Below are 20,209 nucleotides of genomic sequence, written 5' to 3'. Positions count from 1 at the left end.
GGCCCGCCCCTCCGGCAGCCCCGCCCCACAAAGACAGGACAGATCCGTTTGCAGCGATACACGCTTTATTAGCGAGGAGGGAAGCGGGTAAAGCAGCGGGGCTGTGCCCCTGTGTGCGCACCTGTGATAAGAAGCAAAGCTCACACCTCACTGCATCAGCCGGCGGAGATCCTCAAAGTTGAGCATGTTGTTGGCTACATCGGACCAGGCTGCGTGGCTCGCCCCGTCCATCTCCGGGGCCAGCCTGTTGCTGCTCTCCAGAGTGTGGTTGGTGCCCCCGATGACTTCATGGCATTCAGGGCACGTACTCCTTTGCATTGCCCCCCCACACTCCCCAATCACATAGATATGTCCATTTTTGCACTTGAACCAGTGGCCACGGGGACAGCCAATAGCACTGACAATCTGTACCCGCTCAGCTTCTGAAATCCCCAGGCCTGACACAGGCAAGACAGCACTGATCTTCTCCAGGTGAGCCTTCACTGCAGCCTCATCCTCCTCTGTGAATTTCTTTGTCCCTTCCAGGATCTCACGTGCACTGTTAATCTCTGCTGCAATGCCTGCAGATATCATCCTTCTTGCTTTGCATCTTGCCAAGAGGTTCAGCAAATAAGTCAGTCTCTGGATCTCAGACTGCAGGTCAGAGAGCTCCTGTCCTGTAAAACTGATGCATGGCATATCCAGCCACTCCTGGACTTCATCCAGCCTGTTTCTCACCCCCTTCCTTTCATCCTCATCAATTTTGTTCACAGACTGGGTTAGATCTGCTACACGTTCGTAGAAATTAAGCAGGTTTTCAATTAGTCCAATACTCTTTGTGGAGAGACCAGAAGCTTTTAGTTTACTTTCCAGCATGGTGTACTTAGATGGTAGATTATTCCTCAGAACACCATTCTGCTGCAGCGCAGCCAGCAGTCTCTTTCTGCCAGACTCAATTTCCTCTGTTGGGCCTTGGATTTTCTGTTTCACCCGTTCTATCTCTTCCACCTGCTTTTTCACACAGCTACCATATCTCAGATTTTTTCTGATGGGTGTCTGACACATAGGGCATACCTTCAGCTTGATGGCATCATCATCTTCATCCATATAATGGTCAAGGCCTTGGGACTCAAAGACATGGCCACAGTCCTCAAGCTGTACAAATCGAGCATCTGGGTCATCCTCAAAGCCAAAAAAGATCTGAGTGAGTTCCTCGTGGTCACAAAAAAGGCACTTCTTTGGACAGGGCTCTCCACACAATCCCACACAGGGATGACCACAGGGCAGTGTCTCAGGACATGGAACATTGCAGCGAGGCCTGTTGCACGGCTCAGAACAAAGGTTGGTACACTGGTAGTGCTGGCACTGCCACTCACATGGCTCAGCACAAGGAACACAGCTTTCCCAACATTTCTTTTTGCACTTACTGTGAATACAATAGTTCTGACATTCCTTCTGACAAGGAGGGCATTCTGCAGTACAAGGCTGTTGACACTTGTGGGAGCAGATCAAAAAGCGCCCACATGGGCTGTTACACGCCTTATGAAATCTTCCTCCAAAGCAAGTATGACAGGAACCTGAACACACATGACCACATGCCAGTGTGACAGAACATTCACTCTTACACACCACAGCCTCCTCACGACTCATCGTAACGACCCAGCATTCAACTTTCTGCTTGTGGCCACATTTCAGTGTGGCTGTAACCCGTTCACGACATGGCAGTGAGCATCCCTGCCCACAGGTACTCCTGCACGTGTGTCCACAGTTTAACTTCTTCTGGCAAGGTTCTAGGCACTGAAATTCCTTCTCTGGCATATGGCATGGCACCATCTGCGTGTGGCCACACTTGGAAATAGTTTTCTCTACCTTCACCATACATTTTCCACAGGGCTTATAACATAACTTTGGGCAGCGGTGCCCATCTGCACAAAGCACCTTTTGACAAGGCTTCAGGCACTGGTAGTTTTTGTGCTCTGGGTCATATGGGTGACATGCCCTTGCGCAAACGTGTCCACAATTCAACCTAAACTCACAGGGACGACTACAGCCTCCCTCTGGGACTCTGCTGAAGTCTTCACCTGCAGATACCAGTGTCTTGGTTTCAGGGTGGTTTTGACAGCAAAGCTCCAATGACTGGCCAATGTGACCGTTCTTTCCAAGGGTTTGAATGATCTTGCTCCAGAGAGGAACCTTACCAAGCATTTTCATATTTCCAATACAATACAGCCCTTTCTTAGCTCTGGATAATGCCACACATACCCGATTAGGGATCTGCAAGAACCCAGGTCTCTGCTCTTTGTTGCTCCGCACCAGTGACAGCAGAATAATGTCATTCTCCTCTCCCTGGTACTTATCTACTACATGAACCTTCACACCTTCAAAGATCTTCGCTGGCATGAGCTTACGCAGACAGAAGAACTGTCCAGAATAAGTAGTGAGAATGGTGATCTGAGAAGGTTCGTAGCCCTGACACAAGAAGTATTTGCACAGTTCCACTACAAAGTGGGCCTCATGTGGGTTCTGGTGGCTTTTCCCTTCCTGGATCTCTTGCTCAAGTACCTCATGTTCCACAAAGAAGATGTTAGTTGAGACGCCCTGAAACAAGAGGAAGGATGTCAGAAGGAGAATTCTAGTTTCTTGCCACCCCAGCCTGTTTCCATGTTCCTGATTATCGACTGAGAGGATGACTTTTAAGCAGATGACTACATATGGAGTTACTGTGTACTTAGGTGATTTCCTCTTAAATTTCCATAGGTTATTAATCAAATTCCCATTTCAGCTTATTTGTAACATTTCAGTATCCTAATATGAAATCAGTTCCTGTGGATGATTTCATTCCCTATCTTACTGAAAATGTTACTGCTGTACTTTTCCAGGTTATACAAAAGAGAACATGAAGTGTTAGTAACATTTCTCAATGCACATTGATGGTGTGAAGAATGTCTCGTTTTGGCCCTGTGGGAAAAAGATTTTAAGTTACCAGTGCACAAGGCTTGGCACTTGCATAAAACATGCCTTCTCTGTTGCTGCAAGGAAAACCAAACTGCAAGGAAGATTGATTTTTCACGAGAAAAACTAGGAATGCCAAGACTCCAGTACTCACTTACTAGCTCATGATGTGTACAGTTGACTGCTCACCTGTTCGAAAATTCTATTTGCCTTGAGTTAGCAGGGACTTTTTTTTTTTCCTATTAACTGAAATTATTCTAACCATAAGAAATTATTGCTCTGCCTGCAAAAACCCAGAGAGTAATTTTATCAGAAAGGAACAATTTTTGTAGATCAAACAGAGATCTCTGGTTTTCCAAGGTGTCCATAGTGGAATAATGTCCAGTGGAGTAGAATTTGATTCAGTTATCACCTACATTGGTTATTTTACTAGCTGGGAAGATTCAATTTTGATGCCTTTTGGTATCTCAAGTTTGTTTTAAGGTCAGATGAAACCACAAGATTCTCCAGAATAGCCTGTCACAGGAGAAATGGGGTAAAATTTTGTGGTCTCCCAAGTTGTTGTGTGTTTTGGGTGGTATTTTTGTTGTTTGTTGGAGTTTTGTTTGGTTGGATTTTGGAGAGGGGTTTATTTGGGTTTCTAATTTAACTAAATTGTCTCCTACAAAGACTTTATCTGGATTTCAAGATACCAAAAGAAGACCTGCCACTTTCCCATGTAGCTTATTCTAATAATCAAATCTCCACTATTAATTTTCTCTTGGCTGACTTCAGCATTCTGCTATAGTTTTCACTATGCTTCCCTCATCCAGTTAAACAACTTTTAACTAATTAGTACTTTTTTTTTATGAAGACAGATTTACACAGGCTAAGCTACTGTAATGCTACTTCTGTAACTGCCTCCAATCTTTCTCCCAGAGTATTCAGTGGCTTGTGTTTCAGAGATCCAAGGCCATCAGTGCAAAAGTGTAACCTTGGCTCAGACTTCCGGGAAAATAGTTCAGTTGTGACAGAGAGCTGTGTGCGAATCTGCAGAAATGGGCTATGCAAGATATGCAAGGGAAAATTACAGACAAAGACATGATTGTTAATAGCTCAAAGATGCAAGAAAAGCACCAACATAGAGATACACGAAGTCTGGATTTGGGTGAGGAAATACAAATCAGAAAACAGGGAGTGAGTGTTAAGATGGAAACTCAGTATCATTAAGGAAGAAGCAAAGAGTGATGCTTCTGATACCCAAGGCAAGCATTCTAATAATTGACTAAAATCTGGCTGTCTATCATGCATGTTAGATAATAAGTGATTACTTTATACTTATAAGCTACATAGATTTTCTTTGCAGATGTTGTTTATTGGCAAAATGCCCAGAGAACCCATGGAAAAAAGGTTCCAGTAATCCAGTCACCTATCTTATGTTGGAGTTTCACATATTATGCTTTAAGTCTTTCATTTAAGATTTCTTCCTAGCTGTCAAACTCCTACAATTCTTTTGTTCCCTCTTTCATTTTTTACTGTTTGAGTAATTGGTATTGGATCCATTTCAGCGTCCACCATCACAAATATTAGAAAAACTACAAATTACTTGCCTAATTCTATATCACACAATTTCTTGATTTGGGTATAAATTTCAATATCCGAATTTTACCCAAGAGTTTGAAATCCCTGAAGACTGTGTTTTACAGCAACTCATTTAGCCAGTAACAGGGGACAAAAGCAACCGCTTGGATTGCTTAAAACTCACTTTTATATTCTCATATTCCAGGACAGAAGGATGGTTCTCCAGCTTCTGGTATATATGAGGACTGATAAGTTGGGCAATTTCAGGACGCATGCGGTGCTGGAATTCAAAACAGTTTTATCAGTCTTGAGGAAGGAGCATCATATTTCCCTGTTAGTATTCTGTTGCTACACTGTAAAGACTGTGGCTGAATACCAGACAAGGATGACTTTTCAATAAGAAACAAGAAGGGAGCACTTCCCAATCCCTTCTCTCCTCCACCTCATTGCTGACAACACCAACTACAGGAGTGATAGCAGCAGAGTATCTTCAAGAAAATCTCTTGGTAAGGTTGTTGTACAAGAATGCTGGTTTCAGTGCAAATCAAAGCATACTCACAGATAAAAAAAGCTAGCACTTCACCCTAACTACTAAATGAGCTCTTCCAGGTACCTTTAATACAGGAATGCTGGTGGTAAAATTAACTTCCTGGGGCACCAAACCAGATTATTATAGCAATTTAGCAGAAAGCAGCCTGAGAAGAATTGTGCTGTCTCACTTTGCAAAGTTCTGGAAGTTTCAGTTGCCAGAACAATAGAAGAACAAGTTGGCAGAACAAAGAACAGTTGCCAGAACAAAAAACAATAAACCATGTTCTTTGCACAAAAACATGAGAACGCCTCTCCTGTGAACAATATCACTAAATAACTGAAAATACACTGGAACTCTATTTGTGTCAGTTTGACAGCTCTTACCACTCTTCTCAAAAGTTAGATAGCACATTCTTTTCTTTTAGGCTGCTCTTACAGTGTAAATATAAAGTTAATTGTATTACAAACTTAAAACAACCTAAATGCAAATGCCATGGAGCTTTTTATAGCTCTTCCTTACTTGATATTTCAGACAGACAAAGGGGAAATCCACTTTGATCAGACGTTCAAAGAGAGAGACTTCAAGGTTGAAGTTCTTGGCCAGGTCATATACATTTGCACTAGGCTGCAACTGAAAGAGAAGGGATAAGAGGTCCATGTTTTAGCACTTGTCCTATGTGTTAATAAGATTTTTCACTCTCATTTTCTGTGACTGGTCCCCCACTGAAAGGCCAGAGAGTGGATTCTCCTGGGAGTGCTAAGTATCAAAGCTAGATATAGTCACAATCGAAGCACATGTAAAATTGTATCAGTTAAACTAAAACACCAGTCCCAGAGGTGCTCTACTCAAAAACAACAGGACATAGTCCTGTGGTATCTGTGGAAGCTGGGGAGCAACAAGCCTTGCAATTTTCACCCATGGTGTTTGGTTAGATGGTTTTTCTTCATTAGCACAGCAGATAGAGACAGTAGTCATGAAAGTTACCTGCTGGTGATCTCCAATGAGGATGAGGTGCTGGCAATCTTTACTCAGAGTAGTAATGGTATGAGCCTCAAGCACCTCTGCTGCCTCTTCTACAATGATAATTTGTGGCTTTATGGACTGCAAGATCTGTCGGTATTTGGCAGCACCTGAGCAAGGATAGAAGATAAATCTTAGGATATAACTACATTCAAGCAGTAAGACAAGTGTTTTTGCAGGGAGGAGTAGGCTCTGTCTCAGAAAAGGCTGGGGTTCTTCCCAAAATTCCCCATTTCAACACTCAGCTTTTTGAATTTTAGAACATCACCACACCTGGGATGGTTTCTGTATGAAGAGTTACTAAGGAAGGCAGGTGGGGATTAGTCCTATGCCTGCCTCGGTCCTTTCTCAGTGCTCCCTTCCGACAAAAAATACACTCAATACATTGTTCTACATACATAAATAAGCCTTAAATTGTTTCTCCAAAGGGACATACTACAATGACCTTGACACTACCTTCTCCAGAAGGTGCTGTGGGAATAGCAATATAGACATTAGCTGCACCTTACTCAGGCACAAGTGGTACAGTTCTGTCAGAATAATGCTGCTCAGGACAGGGGGAGTGCAATAGGGCACAGAAGCTGCTCATGTCACTAATTGGCAACTCTCACAACAGCCCCATTTGCAAAAGGAGTCAGAGATTAAAAAGGCTCCAGACTAATGCAGAGCCTGACCCAGGCTATGAAGCAGCACATGATACTAATCTTTCAGCAAAAAGGTTCTTTAAACATGACTGGAAGCAATACAATACTGGTTTGCTTCCCAACTGCTCTGCACCTGTAGTTGTCATCCCCACAATTCTGGCCTCATTGAGAATGCAAAGATCTTGCTTCAGCTTCAGTTCTTTCAGTCTTTCTGCTGCTGCCTGATACTGCTGTTCATGCCTCAGAATGTCCTCTCGAATAAAACGCTGGTAAGTCTTCAGCCAAAGCCTGGGAAGAAAGTGCCATTATCACACACCACAAGGAAAACAGGATCGTGATCCCTAAGTTCTGAGTGGATTCAGTTCAAAACTTCCCCCGTGTCTTTTGGGCAACAGATTATTACCATCTGTACTCAGTCATGAACATGTACAAATGCAGGGCATAATATTGCTTCCCATGCAGTAAAGGAAGGTAAGAACAAGCATGTTCAAACAAGGAGCTGAACAGATACAGACAGAAACATCGTGGCTTGACTCAGTTTGCAAACTGGAACAATCCTAAACACTTGCCTGACAGGCCCTGCAAAATAGCTTTGTCACCTGTAAAGCCTCCAGCGCGAGCTCAGGTCAAGTTGCCACAGATCCTGAATAGCATTGGCCTCTAACTCTGTCATTGTGTTCACTTTACGGAGCTCAACCTTCATCTTCTGCTTCATTTTCCTCCTCTGGCGAGGAGTTACCTGCAAGGAAAAGGAAAAAAAGCTCCCCAATAAGCAGTTACAGCACAAAGATTGCTTTGTGTTAGCATCCCCATGTTATTCTTTACAGTCATTCTAATGCATGCAGTTACCTCCCACTGCATCGTCTCCTGTACTGGTTGAGCTGTTTCTTCTTCCTGGTCCAGCTTCATAGCCAACATGGCACTGGCTAGTCCTATGTCATCCTCCTCCTTCCTCCTCCAAGGGTTTGCTGTGTTTTCATCCTCAATCACTCTCTCAGCTTCAATCAGATCAGCCATCTGGGTGATCTCCAAAAGCTCCTCTTCTGCTTCACTTTCCCCCTCCTCCTCCCTTTCCTGCTCACCACCTGTGAGAGTCACCAGTTACATGCAGTAAGCCACAGCCACTCTACCACTGCAGCAGTAAGATCACTATGTAGAAATAAGGGTTAATCTTCTTTCCACTCCCTTAGAGTGTCACACATCAGTCTGTGCCTGTAAGTAGCAGCGTCTCTTTTCTGGTTCACATGCACTGCTTTGGTAAACACTTGTAGAGGATGCATGTGGGTTGGGTGTCTTTTTGGTGTTTGTTGTTTTTGTTTTGTTTGTTTTACCTGGATTTTCAGCCCATATATTCTCTGCAGCATTCTGGGTGAAGACAGATTCACCAAGACCCAGCCACTCCAGAATCACTGAGTGTCGTGACCCAAGGTAGGAAAACCCAATGTCCTCCTAATAAAGGGAAAGTCAAATCAGCCAGGCCCATTGCACTTCAGAGTCTTAGGATGTTTCCAAAGCATCACCTTACAGCAGTAGGTAACTAGGACAAGTCCCCCTGCGCTAGAGCTAGAAACCCTCCAGAGCTAGAAAGTCCAAGCAGCCCCAGATCTTCAGAAAGGGCACACCTCCTCCCCTTCAGTTTAAGATGTTTCTATTTGGGCACTTGCATTTTTATGCTACTAAAGATCACTCCGAATCTGTGCAGTTAAAAAGAGCAAAATTCAAAGCCCCTGCTTGCCCTGCCTGGTCTAGACTACTGTCATTTGGCACAACTTCCTGTTTACTCCCTTAATTTCTCAGTAATCAAATGATGCTAATGATGCTAAAAAGATGTGTGCTGGGGGAACCTCAGACCCATTAGCAGAAAGGATAGTAAGAATGCACTGGGACTTCTTGACTCAGAAGAAAGGGACCTCTCTTACCAGACCCTTCATCAGGCTGGCCCAGTGCTGGCGTGCAATGTGTGGTTTCAAGCAGTCCTCGTGCAGAACTCCGCAGGTCGTGCACTCCAATCGCATCGCTCGTTCATGGAGCTCCTCCTCAAGCTCTTTCATCTCACTCATTGTCTGCTCATAACAAAGAGAAGGGAGGCAGCGTCACACTCCCAGAAACAAAGTGCAGAAACAGCAGGACAAAAAACCAACAGAAGAATTAAGAGGCCAAATTTGGCGTAAAACAAGGTGAAGGACCAGGTGTGGGGGAGGTTTGTTATCTCCTCCAATGCACAGGCAACACAATGCCAGCATCTCCAGGGAGGTCTGCACCTACATTTGCACAGGCTCTGGGGAGGTAGTCTGGGAAGCCAAATCCAGTAGTAAACACCCTCCTCAGCTCCTTCAAGGTGAATCTCTGCAGGGCCACACTGCTACTCCTGCCCCCAACACGCACTATCCCATCTCTTTGAAATGAGAGTATTCCTGTGAATGAAAGAGAAATATCAGAACTAAAGGGCCAAGCTCAGTTTTCAGCAGTAGGACAAGAGGTAGGAAAAACACCTTTTGACTGCAAATCCTACAGTGGTTTGCTCTGATGGAAGTTTTTTAATCTATATCAATGGGGCCAGAGTCACTAAAAACAATCAAACCAAAATGCAGGTTATCATGCCATAATACAAGCAGAGTAAGAGTTATAGTGTAATTTCTAATTATAGGTTCTAATAATAGCTTGCCTGGACAATTAGTTGATGCACTATCCCTTGAAGTGTTCAAGGCCAGGCTGGACAGAGCTTGAAGCAACCTGGTCTAGTGGAAGGTGTCCTTGTCCATGGCAGGTGGGTTGTAACTTGATGATCTTTAAGGTACTTCCAACCCAAACTAGTCTCTGATTCTATGATTCTACCTCCATCCTACCTGCAGGTACTCACCTTCTAAGAACTGATCCAGTGCATGGTTAGTGTAGCAGACTATAAGGATGGGACGTTTCCTGTAAGTGTTTTGCCACACGCACTCATTAGTCAAGAGGGCCTGAACAATCTTCAAACCCACATAAGTCTTCCCTGCAAAACAAGCTCAGAATCAGAAAAGGGTAGTCTATCCTCTATTAGTGCCTTGAAACACAGAAATCATCAAAAACAGACACAAGACTTCTTTCTAGGCTGCCAATCTGGTACCAAGAGAATTGACCCCAGGGGTAACTAGCTAACGAAATGCAGACAAAGCATGACACTGACATTCTGGTCTGTAGTCCAGTAAGGCCAAAGTCTGCAAGAATGTTGTTTTTTTGGATAATACACCAGACCTGGACACAGGGTTTTCTCTCCCACTGCATCCCCCAGGTCACTCAGATACTGGTGCCATACATGACATTTGGCTGCAGATGAAACATCCACATACTAGTGGAATACAAGCACTGGTGCTTGTTGAGTTCATGTACCATTTAAAACAATTATAGTTAATCTTGTAATACTTTATTCACACAATGTTTGATGGCTGGATGTTCCCAATGCTCTAACATGCTGTGAAAACAAGTAGGAGAGTTCTACACAGCAAGAGGGACCATGTTCTCCTGACTGAAAACTTCTTCACCCCAAAACACAAGCACAGCCAACAGTACAGTTGGTGTCTATTTGCATCTAGGTGGGCAAATATTGGATGTGGGTATTTGAGGATATTAACTGTCTCCACAGCTGGGCCACCCAAACATCAAAACAGGACTAAAGCTTTGGAGACAGTACAGATGGCTTTCGCTGAAGGTAATCTACCTAGATGGGGGAATCAGTGAGAACTCCCTAAATTACAGAGCCTTTAAATAAATATTTCTCACCAGTGCCAGGAGGTCCTTGGATAATAGCCAGCTCCTTGGTGAGTGCAAGATTCAATGCCTGCATCTGAGACTCATCCAATTTCAAGGCTTCCATTAAAAGCCATTGATCAGGATCTAGAATGTAGACACTTTTCAAGCTATCAGGGCACATCTCTTTGGGTGAAGTCTTCATCAAGGGCGCAAAGTTGTAGACAGTATCTTTTGTCAGGTATGCTGGCTCCTTCACCTGTGCATCACATTCCACAATATACTTCTGGAATGGGATATCTTCCTCCCTCATTTTCTGCAACCCTTCTAACACGTGCCGATAGGCCTCAAAGTAGGCAGTTGTCTCTACCATGAGGAAAGAGTCTGAGGGTTGGACCTCTGCAAGTAGTGCTTGGCTCTCAGCATCAAAACACAGCTCCACAATCCCATTGACAAGTTCCTCAGCACTACGATTAGAAACAGTAGCAAAAAGGAATGTTTCAAAGTGATCTTGAGACATGCAGACCAGGGATCCATATATCAATCGTTTGGAATTCTGCCATTGTACAAACCTCAATGGTTCTGTGTCAAACTGGACCTTGTAAACAATACAAGTTGAGGTACAATGTGGGGCAATAATCCGTGTGTCAAAGTAGATCCTGATATCATCAAATTTTTTCCTTCTCAAGCTTCTGTCCTGAAGGCTCTGCAAAATCTCCATGATACCTTCCCTTAAAGGCCTTACAAAGTCTTCTCTCAAAAGTCGGAAGTGGGTTTCAAGATAAATGCTGGTGCTTTCGTATCTTCCAGAAACAATATTGGGACGCAGAAAAGGTTTGTCATTACTGTGTATCTCATCATATGTTGGATAAATGCTCATTACACGATACATTTCTTTTTGCCCATCTTGAGGCTGCACAAATGTACAGTTATCAGCCCTCAGTGTGCCTTCACGTCTCTTTTCCTGCAGATGCTGCATGAGCATCTGGACTTCATTGAGATTCTTCTCTGTCTCTTCTGTGATATCCACACCAGAAGCTCTCAGGGCATTTACAGATGCTGGCAAGACTGTCAAGAGAATGGAGACTTTCTGCACAGAGCTGGCTGGGAAAGTACTGATCAGGTCCTGAAGAAGTAAAATAATGTTGCTGATATGCTCAGGGTACTCATGGCGTACAGCAGGAACTACTTCTGTTACCATGTCAGACACATACTGTGGCAGACAGACCCTGAGAAAGTTGGATTCCTTCACCACTCCAAGAACCTGTTGGACATTCTGTCTATCCATTCGGGAACTGCATGCTTTTCGAAGCACCTGGCAAATGAGCTGAACAAAATTGCGGTGCATAGTTGTTTGGGAAAGAAGTTCCTTCAAACCTGAACTGGAAGCAAGTGTGATGACAACTTCTGAGGGGTCTTTCTTGAGGAGACTTTCTAGGAATTTATAGCCAATCCTTCTGGCTTGCCGAGGCTGCTCACTGTGGTGGGCACCACCTGGGCTAGCATTCTGGTAGAAATGAGGATCCTCCCGAGGTTGCATCCTCCGTCTGCTACCTTCATTTTCCCGCCCACTCCTCAGCCCTCTCCCTCTAGCTCCTCCCTGAGCTTGTCCACTTTGATATCTCCTTCCCCTATCTCCATTTTCTTGCTCATTCCAGGGTCCTCTGGTCCTCTCATGGGCTTGTCCAAGCTGATACCTCCTTCCTCTAAATGCATTTTCTTGCTCATTCCAGGGTACTCTGCCCCTCTCATGTGTTTGCCCACCTTGATACCTCATTCTCCTTCCCTCCTTCTCCTGTTTAGTCCAGAATCCAGTGGCTCCACTGTTGGCCTGTTCACCTTGGATTCCTGGTTTATTCTTACTTGATTGAGGAACCTTTGAAGTCCAACCGCCAAATTTCTCTTCGCTTTGTCCAAGTGGAAGAGTAAAATTACTGTCTTGGAGGTTTTCCCCTAACTGAGGTGCCTGGCCTAGTGCATTATTTGTTCTGTTTCTCTTCCTCCCATAATGACTGTGTCTTAATGAAGTGCATGCCCCTTAAAAAAAAAAAAAAAAAGACACTCCTTAATTATAAATCAACTACATTAACACGCTTCCCCACAAAGATGAATGAGCATATGGACCTGACAGCATATTTTGAGCATTTGACATCAAGTTCAAAAACTATTCTATTTGCACACAGACTTTCAAATTGGTCTCATTTGTACCCTTTTCCTAACTGCTCTAAAGAGAGTGCCATGCTTAGAGTTTACTTGAGCTACGAAGATGCTAAAAAACAAAACTCTTCCACAGAACTGAAAGCAGAAGGGAGGAAGGCAAAAGATGAGGTTTCCTGCGCAGGGCAGCATTTCCTGGGGAGTTGGTCATCAGTGAAATGATGACCAACTTGAACGGGCTGTACACAGCACACTCAAAACATGGAGCTTTTGGACAAAGTCCAGCCTCTCGGAGTAGCCAGAAGCACAGCCCACCGAGCCTTTGTCAGGCTCCCCACGGGACGCTTAGAGAAGCACTGACTGCTAGCAGGAAATAGCAAAAGCTGCCGCTACACATCACCGCATCATGGCCCCCATACAGACTCCAAGAGCAAATAAGGAAGTGTTGAAACCCAGCCCTGAGAGAAAATTTCGCTGTACTCAGGCAGGGGAGAAGCGGATCACCCTGTACCAGCACCACCCCCGCCCTCCTGCCCTGCGTTCCCCGGGCGACCCTCACCTCTCGCTCCACCTCTGGGGTGCCGGGCGTGAGGCTCCTGCCCAGTACCCTCCATCGCCCGGCCGGGGACTCCTCCGGGTCTGTTCCAGCTCTCCGGGGCGAGGGCAGAGCTGGGCGCTACGGACCGTGGCGCTCCTACCGCCGAACACGGGCGCTGCTGCGCTGCGTTCCCCGCACAGCCCGGGAGCCGCCGCGTCTGTCCCGATACCCGCGGGCACTTCCCGTTCTAGTTCCCCGCAAAGTTTCACTTTCCAGTTCCCTGAAAGTCCCTCCCGGTGGGCAGAGCGCCCGCCCTTGCACAGCTCGTCACCGGCGGGCAGCGCCCCTGAAAAGGAGTTTCTCCTCTCTCCGGCTCCCGCGGGAAGGGAAAGGGGAAGGGAAGCGAAGGAGAAGGGAAGCGCAAGGGAAGGGAAGCGCAAAGGATGGAAAACACAGCCCACCACCGCCTATCCGACCCCGGCAGCGGTGCTTTCGGTTTCTTTTCCCGGCATTGCGGGGCGGGGGCAGCGGCGGCTCTGCCCACCCGCCCAGCCCAGCCCTCAGCCCAGCCCGGCCCCCAACCCTCAGCCCGGCCCCCAGCCCTCAGCCCGGCCCCCAGCGCCCAGCGCACGCGTGTCCCGCGGGGTTCCGGCTCAGAGCCATGGCCACGCTGGAGAGCCTGGGCCTGGTGGGCACCATCGCCGAGGGGGACGTGGTGCCCGTGGATTCCGAATCTGGCGACTCGGAGGATGAGGAGGTGGGGCCGGACAGCCGCGGGAGCCGCGGGCCGGGGCGGTGTGGCGGGGCCGTGCCGCCGGCCTTGCTCACGGGTGTTACTGCAGGAGCCGCGCCGGGCGCCGGGCCCCAGGCGGCGGGGAGCCTCCCGCGGGGTGTTCAACGCCGGGTTTGTGTTCGGGGAGACGGAGGCCGGCGGGGAGGACGCCTGGACGGCGGCGCTGCGGCAGCTCCGCGGCAAGGTGAGGTCTGCGGCAGGGATGGAGCTGCGGTGCCAGAGTCCACAGCGCCCACTGCTCTCCCGAGCTCCTCTTACAGCTCGTCTGTTGTGATTTTCTGCCTAGAAAGCAGCTACGACGCTGGATGAGAAGATTGAGAAAGTGAGACAGAAAAGGAAGCTCCAGGTCAGGGTTTTTCTCATTGCTGAAAAGACTGGTATGTGTTTGGCCGTTCCCTCAGCCACAGTGCTCTGGCCGGCAGCTCATCGCTTCGGCTGGGTTTGCTGCCACATGTGATGTGCTGCTGAACGGATAAAATTGCAGAACTATTAATGATTATAGTTGTGCAAAACCGTGGATTTGTGAATGGGCTCATAATAACAAAAACAGGGTCACAAAGGATTGAAGTTTCTTTTTAATCCTTTCTTTTAAAAACATTTTTGGAATTTATTTTATTTTTAGGAAAGAGAAGCTAAACAAGCAAAAGTGAAAAATGAAGATGCTGAGGTTGAAGATGATCAAACGAAAAAGAAGGAGTGTGAGGATTGCAGTAGGGATGAAGAAGATGCGGAGTCTGAGTATTCACTGGATGATGAAACTATCTTCACAAAAGCAGGTATCAGCAGTACACAGAGAGGTGGTCAAGAATCTGACACTGTTGGCTCACTGGAGAAAAGTCTGTAGTGAAGCTTTGCTGGAAGTGGGCCAGAACCTTTTCTATTTTGTTTGCCTTCTGCAACTTTCCTTCTGATTTTAATCAAGCTTATTTTGAATGGTAGCCATAACTGAACTCATTCCTGAAGAAGGATATTTATTTGGCAATTTTTTCTAGTACATGCTTCTACTTGTTTTGAGGTTTCTCTCTCAATAGGTCAATTCAGAGCAAAAAGTATGAGGTTATAAGGTTTAGATAGTCACATCATCTTGTTACGTGTTTAGCTGTGCTTGTTGATTCCTATCACATTTGTCTTTCTCTGCAGATAAAGTCAAAGTGAAGGAAAAGAGGAGATCAAAAAAAGGAGAAGCAGTAAGTGCTAGAATCCAGTCAAATTCCTCCAGCATTTCTGGTGGTGTAATTTCCTTTGGTTAACAAAATGTAGCTCAATAACCACTCCAGAGCCCTTTGGTAACATGTTGCATTGTGGCCTGAGTTGTTCCAGTTTTGTTGTTGTTCCTGTTTCTAGGAAGCAGAGACATTTTTTGAAGATGCCTCTCAATATGATGATAACCTGTCATTCCAGGACATGAATCTTTCACGACCTTTGCTAAAGGTATTTACCTAGTTTGTTTATTTATTACACATGTTGTTCTGAAGAATGTTGTATAAACTTATAAACTCCCTGCCACCAATTAGAACTGTCAGATTCCACTTCTCTTTGCAACCTCTCTGAAAAGGAAATTATTTGGGAGCTAGTGTGATAGTCCTTTAGGAGCTGTTATTACAAATTTTGGAAACTTTTATTTGATTTCCAATGTGTCAACGCTATCTTGAGCAAGACTTGTCACAGCATGGTTGAGGTTGGAAGGGACCTTGGAAGGACAACTTGTCCAACCTCTACTCAAGCAGGGCCACCTAGAGCCGCTGGTCAGGCGTGTCCATATGGCTTTGAATATCTCCAGGGATGGAGAGTGCAACCTCTCTGGGCACCCTGTGCTGGTGCTTGGTCACCCTCAAAGTGAAAGGGCTTAGAGGGAACCTCCCATGTTTCAGTTTGTGCCCATTGCCTCTGATCCTGGGCACCACTGAACAGAGCCTGGCTCTGTCCCATCAGGTATTTATCAACATTGAGAAGTTTATCCCGAGCCTTCTCTTCTCCTGGCTGAATAGTCCCAGCTCTGTCAGCCTTTCCCCAAATGTGAGGTGCTCCCAGGCCCTTCATAACCTTTGTAGCCCTTTGCTGCTCTCTGTCCAGTATGTCTATGTCTTTTGTACTCAAGAGTCCAGAGTTGCACACAGTACTCCAGTTATGGCCATACCAGAGACAGAATTTAATTGCATTGTCTCCTTTGTAGGCAATCACAGCTCTTGGCTTCAAGCAACCAACCCCAATTCAGAAGGCTTGTATCCCAGTGGGTCTTCTGGGAAAGGATATTTGTGCTTGTGCTGCCACTGGGACAGGTAGGGGCTTGAGCAGGGCACTGGAATTAGCTATTCACAATAAATGGTAATTCACAATAACTGGTAATTCTTCTTAATTCTTTAGGTAAAACAGCTGCCTTCATCTTGCCTGTCCTTGAGCGCCTGATTTACAAGCCTCGTCAGGCTCCAATAACACGTGTACTGGTTTTGGTGCCAACACGAGAACTGGGTATTCAGGTGCACTCTGTCACAAAACAGCTGGCACAGTTCAGCAGTGTCACGACTTGCCTGGCAGTAGGTGAGTGTTAAGTTATTTATGTGAACTGTACAGCTCACTGTAAACCACTAAATGGAATTGGGAATTCTGCGCTGTAAAACTGGAGGCTGTATGGTAATGCTTCTAGTAGATACGTCGTGGTTTAAAATTTCTCTTTTCCCTAATGTGCTGGACTTGTTTGTTAGTTTCTGAGAAAGAAAGCGTGACGTCACTTCTGCTTGTGAATATGGTTTAATCTGAGATGTTTCCCATTTCTCAGGCAATTTGCATCTGTGTGCTCAGCAGGGTCAGCAATCTGTATTCCCTGTCTTTTAGGTGGCCTGGATGTGAAGACTCAGGAAGCAGCTCTGCGCTCTGGGCCAGACATTCTCATTGCCACTCCTGGGCGACTGATTGATCATCTCCACAACTGCCCTTCTTTCCACCTGAGCAGTGTTGAGGTGCTAATTTTGGATGAAGCAGACAGGTAGGGTAAGCAGGACAGCAGTGAAAAACATGGCAATTTTCTGCTTTCTTTTACCCAGGCTATCAGGCTGTCCTTGTTGTCCTGCCTTATGTAATGTTTCTTGGCTAGGCCCAGGTGAAGCTGCCTTATCTTGCTGTTTTTCTCCTGCTTAGGATGCTGGATGAATACTTTGAGGAACAGATGAAGGAAATAATCAGGTTGTGTTCCCACCACCGTCAGACAATGCTTTTCTCTGCCACAATGACTGACGAGGTAAGACAAGCTGCTGAGAAGCATATTGAGGCGAGAAGTTGAATGGAAGTTTGTCTGGCCTTTTACCAGAAATCACATGGATTTTTTTTTTTCCTAACCTGTTTCTGTAGGTGAAAGATTTGGCCTCTGTTTCCTTGAAAAATCCCGTCCGAATTTTTGTGAACAGCAACACAGATGTTGCACCCTTCCTGCGGCAGGAATTTATCCGGATCAGACCCAACCGAGAGGGGGACCGTGAGGCCATTGTAACAGGTCAGTGATGAGCAAAGACAGGCTGGAATCAGTGAGTGATTACAGAGCAGCCTTCTGAGAGGACTTTCTTTTAGCTCTGCTGACACGAACATTCCAAGATCATGTGATGCTCTTCACCCAGACCAAGAAGCAAGCTCACCGCATGCACATCCTGCTCGGACTGATGGGCCTGCGGGTTGGGGAGCTTCATGGGAACCTCTCTCAGACACAGCGGCTGGAGTCACTCAGGTATTAGCAGGTTTAGTTGCAATCCTAGACTAAAAAGAAGTTCCAAGTTGGAAATTTTAGAGCAGAAGTAGATTGCTACATTTATTGCTAATACATTTGCTTTCTCTGCTCAGGCGCTTTAAGGATGAGCAGATTGATATCCTGGTAGCTACAGATGTGGCTGCACGTGGACTTGATATTGAAGGTGTTAAAACAGTGAGTATTTGACATGCTGAGTTTTTTAATGAGGTCTTTCATGTTGTTTCTCTACTAATGCTGTTTCTGTTACAGGTAATCAATTTTACCATGCCTAACACCATCAAACACTATGTCCACCGTGTGGGTCGCACAGCCAGGGCAGGCAAGGCTGGTCGTTCAGTTTCACTTGTGGGTGAGGAAGAGCGCAAGATGCTGAAGGATATTGTCAAGACTGCTAAAACAGCAGTGAAAGCCAGAATTCTCCCCCAAGGTATGCACTTCACTGAAGTAAAGAGCTGGAGAGAGTACGTAGGGAACATTTTGGTTCAGAGGAACACTAAAAGAGGTGCTGAAAAGCAAGATGGACTTCACATGAGCTGCCTCTGATGTTCATATGGTATTGTTTTCAGACGTCATATTGAAATTTCGGGAGAAGATTGAGAATCTAGAGAAAGATATCTATGCTGTTCTGTGCTTGGAGCGTGAGGAACGTGAGATGCAGCAGTCAGAGGCCCAGGTAAGCAATTTTTAGGAATTTTTTTAGTATCTTGTGTAGATATAGTCCATAATGAGGTTACCCTAAATGTTCTTAACCTGCCTACTATGGAAAGGAAAGAGAGGGGTATTTTTTTAGCCACCGTGAGCTCACTTCTTGCCTGAATTATTGCAGATCAACAAGGCAAAAAAGCAGCTGGAGAACGGAAAAAAAGAGACTGGGAGTGAGGGTTTGGAGCGGAGCTGGTTCCAGACTCGTGAGGAGAGAAAGAAAGAGAAATGTGAGTCATGACACTGTTGCCATGTTAAATTCTATAGCTGCAGCTGGCCTCTGCTCTGTGCTTTAAGAGGTTCTTTATTCTGTTTCTCTTTCCAGTGGCTAAAGCCCTGCAGGAATTTGACCTAGCATTACGAGGGAAAAAGAAAAGGAAAAAATTTGTACAGGACACACAGAAAAAAGCCCAAATGACAGTGAGTACATTTGTTGACAAGTGGGACCCAGGGTGGACTGTCATAGTTTTCCCTTTGCAAAGCTTCACATTGCTGAAACCTGTATTTTAACATCTTTCAGCCAGAGGAAAGGTCACAGTTTGAAATCTTGAAATCTCAAATGTATGCTGAGCGGCTGGCAAAGAGGAATCGCCGAGCAAAGAGAGCCAGAGCCTTGCCAGAAGAGGAACCAGCAGCAGCACCAGCCGGTACTTTTGTTTCACAGCTAACTTACTTCATGTCACTTACTTTGCTAGAAATAGGTAAATTAAACCAGCGTGTATGGAGGGAAGCACTGATCTTTGAAGGAATGGCCACAAGTGCTGGGCAAGGGTCCACATTTGCAGTCATTTCCGTGATGCTTAGGCTAATTGTTGTGTTCAAGAGTAGTGTGATGATGCTGTGGACTTCCATTTACAACCAACATTCTGACTATTGTTAGGTCCTAAGAAGAAGAAAAAAGTGTCTGTGTTTGATGAAGAGCTGACCAACACGAGCAGGAAGGCTCTGAAGCAGTACCGTGCTGGGTAAGGTCTTAGCAAGTCTACATTAGTGCAGACTAGTAGATGAGAATTTGCATCTCTGTACTTTCTGAGGGATAGATACTTTGACATGAAAGGTGGGCAGTGTTCTTTTGAGAAGTACATATCCTATTGGTACAATTCTGTCACCTCCCTCTGCTCTCTCTTAAAGCCCGTCATTTGAAGATCGAAAACGCTTGGGTATTGCCCAACGTAGGAAAGGAGGAAACTTCAAATCCAAGTCCAGGTATAGTTCCCTTACTTCCTTATTCGAGTTTTGGGGTTTTTTTCCCCCTGCTTTCTTCTTCCTCTTCTTGTGATTGTTTAAAGGCCTTTGCTAAAAGGTTTGTTGGTTCTACAGTACCCTCTTACAGCAGGTCTGATGTGGGAGGTAATCTAGTGCCTTTAGTAGCACATTCCATTCTCCTTTAGAGACCATTTTGCCTAGAAAATGCTCAGTGCTGTTCCTCATCTGTCATTAATTGGGCTGGTGGAATGTAATTTTAATTATCTTCCCTTTCAGGTACAAGAGAAAGTAAGAACTGTTGGCAATTACCTGTTGGCAATTACCAAACAGGTACTTTCAGACACACTGTACAGGCCCTCGATTTCTTAGTACTGCAAGGAGACAACCTCAGTAAAATTGAAATTTTTCTTCAAGTTCTGGAATAGTTCTGGTATGTTTGTCAATACCTGGTTGAATACCTCTGAAAACATCTGTAGCAGCCCATGAAATAAAAGATTATTTTTCTTTTAAGATGTTTACTCTGTTTTATGCATAGCTAGAACAATGGAGAGCTGGGATATATTTCATCTTTCTAGTTGTGTAAGTCATCTTTAGGGCAAAAATTGGACAATGTTATGCTCATCTATTCCTGTGACCTCAAATAATTAATAGAACTGAAAAAAGA

General features: G+C 45.3%; 2 protein-coding genes across 2 annotated transcripts; one reads left to right on the top strand and one right to left on the bottom strand.

Moving 5' to 3' along the window:
* Window positions 1–47: 47 nt before the first annotated feature.
* Window positions 48–13,621, bottom strand: ZNFX1 (zinc finger NFX1-type containing 1). The gene is made up of 13 exons (XM_085079038.1): window positions 13,130–13,621; window positions 10,447–12,450; window positions 9,548–9,679; window positions 8,953–9,101; window positions 8,607–8,750; window positions 8,019–8,136; window positions 7,537–7,772; window positions 7,287–7,426; window positions 6,821–6,975; window positions 6,008–6,153; window positions 5,543–5,653; window positions 4,676–4,771; window positions 48–2,577 (listed from the first exon to the last, which is right to left on the bottom strand). Exons 1-13 carry the CDS (start codon window positions 13,182–13,184, stop codon window positions 148–150), a joined length of 5,916 nt encoding a protein of 1,971 aa, XP_084935164.1. The 5' UTR covers window positions 13,185–13,621; the 3' UTR covers window positions 48–147.
* Window positions 13,622–13,696: 75 nt separating this feature from the next.
* Window positions 13,697–20,055, top strand: DDX27 (DEAD-box helicase 27). The gene is made up of 21 exons (XM_085079039.1): window positions 13,697–13,865; window positions 13,951–14,085; window positions 14,188–14,247; window positions 14,524–14,677; window positions 15,042–15,088; window positions 15,246–15,332; window positions 16,075–16,180; window positions 16,266–16,439; window positions 16,734–16,884; window positions 17,037–17,136; window positions 17,247–17,388; window positions 17,463–17,616; window positions 17,730–17,811; window positions 17,887–18,064; window positions 18,204–18,310; window positions 18,464–18,569; window positions 18,665–18,759; window positions 18,860–18,986; window positions 19,220–19,304; window positions 19,471–19,545; window positions 19,822–20,055. The coding sequence occupies exons 1-21, from the start codon at window positions 13,770–13,772 to the stop codon at window positions 19,835–19,837; spliced, it is 2,277 nt and encodes a 758-aa protein (XP_084935165.1). The 5' UTR covers window positions 13,697–13,769; the 3' UTR covers window positions 19,838–20,055.
* The last annotated feature ends 154 nt before the right edge of the window (window positions 20,056–20,209 follow it).

Source organism: Lichenostomus cassidix, chromosome 20, assembly GCF_008360975.1.
Source record: "Lichenostomus cassidix isolate B80296 chromosome 20, HeHo_3.0, whole genome shotgun sequence".
NCBI lineage: Eukaryota > Metazoa > Chordata > Aves > Passeriformes > Meliphagidae > Lichenostomus > Lichenostomus cassidix.
The sequence above is the reverse complement of the archived record's forward strand: the minus strand, read 5'-3'. Positions and strand labels throughout refer to the sequence as shown.